The 9,680-nt window shown below is 47.9% G+C and overlaps 1 protein-coding gene across 1 annotated transcript in view; it reads right to left on the bottom strand.

Annotated features, from left to right (window-relative positions):
* Nucleotides 1-7,777: 7,777 nt before the first annotated feature.
* Nucleotides 7,778-9,680, bottom strand: part of CSPG5 (chondroitin sulfate proteoglycan 5) — a 31,385-nt gene continuing 29,482 nt past the window's right edge. The window contains exon 6 of the mRNA XM_072786420.1: nt 7,778-7,820. Coding sequence (XP_072642521.1) covers nt 7,793-7,820 — 28 coding nt within the window. The 3' untranslated portion in view covers nt 7,778-7,792. The remainder of the gene's footprint in view (nt 7,821-9,680) is intronic.

Raw genomic sequence — 9,680 nt, 5'->3', positions numbered from 1 at the left:
TCCTCTCATCCCGACCCCCCAGGATGCGGTGATTGCCCTGCAAGGGCCTCAGGGAATGCCCTGTGCTAGCCCGCAGGTGGCCCAGGCCTTCGACGCGGGGTGAGGAGCCCTCCCTCTGGCTCTGGAGCTCTGGACTCCGGCAGACCTGGGTGGAGCTGGATGCCAGGCACCCACCACGAGTGGGGCTGGGGCTCCCTGCTCTCCCACAAAGCAGGGGCTTGGAGGGTGACAGACCTGCCCTCAGCTTTTGTTCCTGTCTCGGGGCTTGGCCAGCCAATGACAACATAGCCCTGAGAATAAAAGCCCCTTGTCCAGAGTTCTGAGCCCTAACCCTCTTACATGTCACCAGCGGAAAGGTGGAACCAGTGGCAGAAGGGCCTCTCTGATTTCTCGGCCAGCCGTCCCTCGTCCCTCACTCTGGGCCCAAGCCGGTCCCATCACACAGCGCTGGCACCTTGGCCGGGCGCCTGCATGGCTGAATATAATCATCACTCAGGTCTCTAATGATGGAGCCGTCAGACTGGCCAGCCCGGGAGAATCTGAGCATCCACTGGCCTCGAGAGCTACAGACCCAACTCTGCCCAGTGTGGCCTGGCCCAAGGGTCTGCCTCCTTTCCTTGGGGGCCCAGATTGTTCCTTGAGCAGCAAAGGGGCCTTGATTGGGTAGCCACAGGTTCTCTCTGGGTTCACTCAGCCCTTCAGGAAGCATGGTCAGAACCCCCGTCAGCAGAGTGGAGGGCAGCTGCCTCCAACCAGACAAGAAGTACCACAGCACCAGTATGGCCAACCCCAGGGAGGCTGGGCAAGACTATGAGGACTTTGAAGAGCCAGGAGGAGATGGGCAGGTCCCTGGGATCAGGCTGGGAGAAGAGAAGGAGACAAGCCCGTTTGGGAGGATGGCTTTCTGAGTACGTAGGGGGATGCCGCTGGCAATAGTCACACAGACACTGTAGAATGTAGCTGTGCTAGAGGCTGGGGCAGCTGCAATGAGCATATATACCCCAGGGAGACTGGACTTCAGAAGGCCAGGGGGCAACCTGGGCATTGGTTTTATTTGAATATTTAGTTGAGGGAAAAGTTAAGAATTTAACATGTAGGGAAGCCCGGGTGGCTCAGCGGTTTAGCGCTGCCTTCAGCCCCGGGCGTGACTCTGGAGACCGGGGATCGAGTCCCGCGTCGGGCTCCCGGTGCATGGAGCCTGCTTCTCCCTCTGCCTGTGTCTCTGCCTCTCTCTCTCTCCGTGTCTCTCATAAATAAATAAAATCTTAAAAAAAAAAAAAAAGAATTTAACTTGTAAGTGGTACAAAAGTCAATCCTTTAAAACAAAGAGCCATATAATAAACGAAGTCGAATGCAAATTTCATGTGAGCTTTAAAGATGAAATGAAGAGACTTAAAAAAAAAAAGTGTGTTTGTAGAGACACTTTGCCAACAGACCCAGGGCCCTGAGCAGGGGAGGGCGAGACTTAGGTCTACACTTGCAGGGACCATCTTGCCAACAACCCCCCCCCACACCCCGCCTCCTCAGGAAAAGCCTCCCCCGAGGCTCAGCCCCCCACCCCCCACCCCCCACTCCCCACACGAGGCTCAACTCCCCCACCCCCCACTCCCCCAACCCCCCCTTCCCCAGTCACACTGCAGCACTGCAGGCTGCCTCTCCCCACTCTGTACTGCGACTGCTTTCTTTTTTTTTTTTTTTAAATTTTTATTTATTTATTTATGATAGTTACAGAGAGAGAGAGGCAGAGACACAGGCAGAGGGAGAAGCAGGCTCCACGCACCGGGAGCCCGATGTGGGATTCGATCCCGGGTCCCCAGGATCACGCCCTGGGCCAAAGGCAGGCGCCAAACCGCTGCGCCACCAGGGATCCCCTGCGACTGCTTTCATCGCACTTCCTTTCTTTTCTTTTTTTAAATTTATTTATTTATGATAGTCACAGAGAGAGAGGCAGAGATACAGGCAGAGAGAGAGGCAGAGATACAGGCAGAGGGAGAAGCAGGCTCCACGCACCGGGAGCCCGACGTGGGATTCGATCCCGGGTCTCCAGGATCGCGCCTGGGCCAAAGGCAGGCGCCAAACCGCTGCGCCACCCAGGGATCCCTTTCATCGCACTTCCATCTGCACCGCGTCACGGACCTGCTCGAGTCAGGGTCATTAGGGACGCCTGGGTGGCTTACGCACCTTAGGGAGCATCAGCGGCCCTTCAAGCAACCCGTCACTCCCTGACAAAGGTTCTGGGGCTCATGGCCTGATGGGCCTGCTACTCCCCAGACTGTTCCTTCTCAGTGTCCTTTGCAGCTTGCTCCTCTTTTCTCTCCAAGCCTACTCACCGCGGTGAACCCCACGGCTCTGAGCCTACAGTGGCTTGGATTTCTGGTTTTGACATAATTGCTGCCAGTGTTGAGGGCTCTCTGCTAGGTGTGGGCAAAAGAACAGCTCCTTCCTTACTCCTACACCTCACAGCCCTGACCTCCCACTGGGAACTCTGCACCAACTAGACCCTCATCTTATACAGGATCTTTTTATTATTTTTTTATTTAAATTCAATTTAGGTAACATATACTATATTATTAGTTTCAGGGATAGAATTTAGTGATTCTTCAGTTGCGTAAATACCCAGGGCTCATTCCATCACTCAGTTACCCCATTCCCTCACCCCCTCCCCTCCAGGGACCTTCAGTTTGTTTCCTAGAGTTGAGACTCTCTTATGGTTCCCCCGCTCTGTTCTCTTCTTATTTTATTTTTCCTCCTTTTCCCCTTTGTTCATCTGTTTTGCTTCTTAAATTCCATATGAGTGAAATCATATGATGTTTGTTTTTCTCTGACTGACTTATTTTGCTCAGCATAATACCTTCTAGTTCTATCCACATCATCGTAAATGGCAAGACTTCATTCTTTTTGATGTCTGTGTAGCATTCCATTATATATATACCACATCTTCTTTATCCATTCAACTGTCGATGGACATCTGGGCTTTTTCCATTGTTTGGCTATTGTGGACATTGCTGCTATAATTATTGGGGTGTGATGCCCCTTTGGATCACTGTATCCTTTGGATAAATACCTAGTAGTATAATTGCTGGGCTGTACGGTAGTTCTATTTTTAACTTTTTTTTAAAAGATTTTATTTATTTACTCATGAGACAGAGAGAGAGAGAGGCAGAGACACAGGCAGAAGGAGACGCAGGCTCCATGCAGGGAGCCCAACGTGGGACTCGATCCCCGGTCCCCAGGATCACACCCTGGGCTGAAGGCAGCGAGCCACCGGGGCTGCCCCTATTTTTAACTTTTTGAGGAACCTCCATCCTGTTCTCCAGAATGGCTGCACCAGCTTGCATTCCCACTAACAGTGTAGGAGGGTTCCCCTTTCTCTGCACTCTTGCCAACATCTATTGTTTCCTGAGTTGTTAATTTTAGCCATTCTGACTGGTGTGAGGTGAGATCTCTTTGTGGTTTTGATTTGTATTTGTATTCCCCTGGTGCTGAATGACGTTGAGCATTTTTTCATGTGTCTGTTGACCATTTGTATGTCTTCTTTGGAGAAATGTCTGTTCATATCTCCTGCTCATTTCTTGACTGGATTCTTGTTTTGTTTTGTTTTTTGAGTGTTGAGTTTGATAGGTTCCTTATAGATTTTGGATACCAGCCCTTTATCTGATGAGTCATTTGCAAATATCTTCTCCCATTCTGTCAGCTTTAGCTTTCTAAGACTGTTTCCTTTGCTGGGCAAAAGCCTTTTATTCTGATGAAGTCCCAATAGTTCATCTTTGCTTTTGTTTCCCTTGCCTTTGGAGATGTGTCTAGCAAGAAGTTGCTGCACCCAAGGTCAAAGAGTTTACTGCTTACATTCTCCTCTAGGATTTTGATGGATTCCTGTCTCACATTTAGGTCTTTCATCCATTTTGAGTTTATTTTTGAATAGGGGTAAGAAAGTGGCCTGGTTTCATTCTTCTGCATGTAGCTGTCCAATATTCCCAACACCATTTATTGAAGAGACTGTCTTTTTTCCATTGGATATTCTATCCTGTTTTGTCGAATATTAGTTGATCATATAGTTGTGGGTCCATTTATGGGTCCTCTATTCTGTTCCATTGATCTATGTGTATGTTTTTGTGCCAGTCCCATACTGTCTTGATGATCACAGCTTTGTAATACAGCCTGAAGTCTGGAATTGTGATGCCAGGTATCTTATGGGTTTTGCTGCATCTACAATGTGATCCCCACATTGGGCCCAGAGCCTGATTAAAAAAGAAAGAAAAAGAAAAAACCTTAACTAAGCCACAGTATTCTCAAGTACACAATTACAATAATGCCCCTCATCCCAGTATAATTTTTAATGTATTTTACTTTTTTTTACCAAGTGTACAGAGAGGGACACACAAAATTCAATAGTATATTTCTGCAGGGTTTTTCCAGACTGGTATTTTTTTTTTAATCTCTTAACCTTCTTTTTTAAGCAGGCTCTGGGCCCAATGTGGGGCTTGAACTTACAACCCTGAGATCAAGAGTCACATGCTCTTTTGACTGAGCCAGCCAGGTGCCCTCGTTAAGATTTTTTCTTAAGAAAAAATGCACAGTTTAATCCTTGTCTACAACGTGCCAGAGAAGTCAAGATGTGATGCAGGTCCAATGACAGCCCTCACTGACCTCAAAGGGAGGCCTGAAGCTAAAATAGGTCATCAGGATTGTCTGGCACTGGGCTGTGGTGGCCAGGGTTTTTACCCCCATTTGGATCAGTTATTGGATGTGAGCCACTGTAGGAAAAGGGTGACCTTGGGCAAGTTGATTGTGCTCTTTCCTTGCATTAAGTGTCTGGGCAGTGCCACTCAGACACAGGACATGGGTGGGCACAGGGCAGGAGGTGCTGGAAGGACCAGCAGGATGAGGTTATGTGAAGGGAGGGCTGAGATGACAGAAGCAGGGAAGATGACATGGAGGTTTTGCCAACGGTTGGACCCTGAGCCACCTGAAGCTCTGAGAGTGGGAGCTGTGAGCCCTGTCATATCCTGAAGCTCTGCACTGGGCAATATGCCACCTATAGCCCTACTGATGGGCTTGGCAAGTCAGGTAGCACTCAGGAAGCTGAGCTTGTACGAGAGCTTCACAGTTTACAAAGTGCTGTTTACACTCCATTTGCCATCACCCCACCATCGTTAGATGGCTTTCAGTGCTGCTAACCCTACATCCTGGGACCAATATAGCCAGAGAGGAATTGACACCAGGGAAGAAAGCCAGGCCCTGGGCTGAGCAATGATATATGAAGGGCTTGCTTGGGGGCGCTGGAGGCACATTCAGCAAACACATGGGTGGTAGAGACATGGGGGGTTAGCATCTATGTATTTCTGGAGGACAGAACTGTGAGTCTCAAAACAAGCTTAACAGGTTAGAAATATGAACCTCGGTTTTGACAAAGGTCAGGTCCAGCACATGTGTCCCCAAAACCAATTGAGAGCAGTTATATCCCTCAGGACAGGAAAATGATATATGGGAATGTATGGGTATCAGTTCAGGGTGACTCAAAAGAAGGATGCATGATACTGATCATGGGAACAAGGCAAGTTATTGAAGCCCTCAGACCCAGACAAGAAGAGTCCTCAGGGCCCAGGGACGTGCATGATCTGAATCCATACTATCCTCTTCCAGACCATACTGGGTACCTGGAACCCCAGAATCTCTTGTCGAAATGGCCCCACGCCTATTTCTCCAGCCATTTCCCTGAAGGATGGGTTGCAGAGGCTGAGGGGTGTGGACAAAGCTGGAACATGTGGACTCAGGTATCTTCACGCATGTTCCTAGTGTATCTTGCATTGAAGGTGGAGGCAGGCCTAATTGGAAGGGAACCAGTCTTCAGGACCAGGCAGCAGGGCTGATTTCCAAGCCCTGCCACATCCTGGGACAGAACTCCAAATTTAAGAATCCTAAATGCAAGCTTAGCCTTCCAAAACATTAGGAAAATACGAAGATCAAAGTAGAACTCATTGAATGGTGAGCTTGATTGATAACCTGTAAACTTCCAGACATGGGTCTGCATTTGTACTCCAGCCCTGGCTGTGTGAGTGCTGGGGTGGGCCTGAGGTAAGCAGCCCCTCTGCATTCATGCCTAGAATACAGAGAACCCTTTTAGATCCACCCAGGATGTTCTGAGAAGGGCACTAAGAAAACCAGGGGCCAGGAGAGCTGTCACATGAGGGATGTCTGAAGGGATTAAGAGAGTCAGCCAGCAAAAGAGAAGGTTCAGGAAGAGCATTCTGGTTGTCCTTGGATCCTGATTCATTCTAAGTGCTCAGAGAATAGAATGAGGACCAGGGGATGACTCACGGAGGCCAAAGGGCTCAACTGAAAGTGACCCATTTAGCAATAAAGTGGGGAAGTTGGCAGAAGAAGAAAATTGGACTGTGGTGGGAAGCCATAAGAGCCTTCTTGGTGATCTTAGAGAATTTTCCAGAGGTGATTTAAGCCACAGATAGGTGACCAGGACTTGCTGTAATTAAGCTCTTCCCTGACTGACTGACTCTGAATGGAGGAGAGGTGCCTTACCAGTCTCTCACAGACAAGGCCTCCCCTCCTGCTACCAAGCACCTGAAAATTCTTTCTATTCTCTAGCAGGGCAAATTCTGAGGTGCAGAGCAGGGAGGTCACAGTAGTATCCAGCAACCCAGCTTTGCCCCACTATGCTTCAGAGGGGACCTGCCATCTACTTCTGCTGGCCATGCTCTCCTCTGGTTTCTTGTGGGTTTGGCAGGGTCTCTGGGGGGTGTGGCAATTCTCACATGGACACACCTTCATGGATATCAGAGTCAGAGTCCTGCGCCGGGTGCTTGGCGGGGCCTGGATGGCCATAGGAGCCGAAGGGAGCTCTTTTTTCCTGTGGGAACTCACTCCAGTTGCCAGAAGAGTGAGGAACAGAGCTGTGTCACTCAGCTTTCTGGTGGTTACTCCTGGCAACCTTGCTTGGCCTTGCCTTGGCCTTGGGCAGGGACCAGAGCTTCTATTTCTCCATTTGTAGAACAAGGGTGAACTCCTGCCCCAGCTGGCCACAGAGCCAGCCAGACCAGGAAGCATGCTGTCCTCTTTGAGAGGGTGAAGCAACAGCCAAGGGAAAGACAAGTGAGAAGCAGGACCTGCCGTCTCCCAAGAGAGGCCCAATTAGGACAGTGAGCAGTTCCCACCAGAGTCTCTGGCCAACCCTCAAAGCCGGCCGCGTGGGCAGGCAGCCGCGGGCTGTGTGATTAATGATGGCAGCTCAGGCTGCCCACTGGGCTTGGCCTCAGGAACTTCAAATGAGCACATGAAGTGCCAAGGGGGAAGTGGGCCAGGTCCCTTTCCTCTGCAGGGAAGCAATGAGAAAGGGCCAGCGTGAGAGCACCCAGCAACAACAAGGCAATGCCAAACGAGGCCCATGCTTTTGCCGCCTAGTGGGACTTCTACACAGGCCTTCCCTGGGGACCCCAAAGATGGGGCATCATCAGGGATTCAGAGATGGGTTCACTCCACAAGCCCCAGTTAATACACCCTGAGGAATGCTCAGCCCTATTCCAGGCCCAGAGCTGTGGATGTAACAAAGAACTAGAGTCTATAATCATTCATTCATTCGTGCGTTCAGTAAAGACTGCACCTACCTGCAGTGCCCTGGAACCACTGTTGTGAACGAGACAGGATCTCTGCTCTCAAGAAACAACTATTCCGGGGTGCCTTGGTGGCTCAGTGGTTGAACATCTGCCTTCAGCTCAGGTTGTGATCCCAGGGTCCTGGAATCAAGTGGGGCTCCCCTGCAGGGAGCCTGCTTCTCCCTTTATCTATGTCTCTGTGTCTCCATGTTCCTCATGAGTAAATTAAAAAAAAAAAAAAAAAAGAAATGATTATCCCATGTAAATCAGACAGAAAACAAGTACCCAAAAGTGAAAAACCAGAGAGGAACAGTGGTGATGAGCACTGACTCTGGAGTCAGAGGGCCTAGGTTCAAATCTCACTTCTAGCTCCACCTTCAGACCAGGAAGAAGCTATTTAACCTCTGTGCCTCAGCTTGCTTCTCCGGAAAGTAGGGGTAATAAAAGCATCTATTGTATGGAGTAGTTACAAGGAACAAAAGAGTTAATATTTGTAACATACTTCAAACTGTGTATGGCATTCAGTAAATACTCTATAAATACTTATTAAATAAAAAATAAAAATAGTGACCAATAGCGATAAATGTTATGAGGACCCTAATGGGGGGCATGTGTGAAAGGGGAGCACATTAGAGAAAGGGAAAGTTGAAACGCTTTTGGCTTCTAGAAACCTAGAGGCTGCACAGCTCCTGAACTGGCCAATTCTCATGCTCAGTGATATTTCTAAAGAATCAGGCACATGCCATGACACCTGGGTGGCTCAGTGGTTGACTGTCTGCCTTTGGCTCAGGTCATGATCCTGGGGTCCTAGGGTTGAGTCCTGCATGGGGCTCTCCCCACAGGGAGCCCGCTTTTCCTTCTGCCTATATCTCAGCCTCTCTCTCTCTGTCTCTTATGAATAAATAAATAAAATCTTTAAAAACACACACGCACACATGCAAAAGAATCAGCCACATTCCATCTCTCTGTTTTGTTATCTTTAGCCTTGTCCTCAGGCGAGTGTACCTCACAGTCTCAAGTGGCTGCTGCCATGCCAGGGGTCACATTCAGGCACAACATATTCACTAAAGAGACCATTGTTTCTTGGAGGTAGGAAATTTTCCCCAGAATTCATCCAGCAAACTTCCCTCATCTACCAGAGCAGCATCACATGCTCAAGCTTAAAACCAATAAACGGCAAGGTGACAGGGATCACCTGGATTGGCTTGCCAATCAGGATCTACCCTGAAACACGGATATCTCAGAGGAGGCATAATGATGAAGGTTCTTAGGAATGAGATACCATGACCAAGTAGGATTCATCCCAGGTATGCAAGGGTGGTACAACATCTGAAAATCAATTAATGTAATCCATCACATCAACAGACTAAAAAAGAAAAATAATATGATCATATCAATAGATACAGAAAAAGTATTTGACAAAATCTAATAACTATTCTTTTTTTCAAACAATTTTTATTTTATTACAGTTTAAGAATATAGTTGAACATTTTATAACTTAATAAAAGATAACCAAAATTCTCTGTACCACCCTTTTATAATATCTAGTTTTCCTCTTTGTATTAACTTTGTTTCAAGTTTTTATTTAAAATCCAGTTAACATATAGTGAAATACTAGTTTCATTAGTAGAATTTAGTGACTCATCACTTACATACAACACTCAGTGCTCATCACAACAAATGTCCTCCTTAATACCCATTGTCCATTTAATCTATCTCCCTGCCTAGGAGAGTCTCCTTTATGGTTTGCCTCTCTCTCTCTTTCTCTCTTTTTAATTTTTCTCCTATGTTCATCTGTTTAATTTCTTAAATTCCACATATGAATGAAATCATTTGGTATTCGTCTTTCTTTGACTTATTTTCCAATGACTCTTCTTGATAAAACCTCTCAGTAAACTACAGAGAAGAACTTTCTCAATTTTATAAAGATTATCTGGATAGCCCTGGTGGCCCAGAGGTTTAGCGTTGCCTTCAGCCCAGGGTGTGATTCTGGGGGCCCGGGATCGAGTCCCATGTCGAGCTCCCTGCATGGAGCCTGCTTCTCCTGCCTGTGTCTCTCATGAATGAATAAAT

This window comes from Canis lupus, chromosome 19, assembly GCF_048164855.1.
Source record: "Canis lupus baileyi chromosome 19, mCanLup2.hap1, whole genome shotgun sequence".
Lineage (NCBI taxonomy): Eukaryota > Metazoa > Chordata > Mammalia > Carnivora > Canidae > Canis > Canis lupus.
The sequence above is the reverse complement of the archived record's forward strand: the minus strand, read 5'-3'. Positions and strand labels throughout refer to the sequence as shown.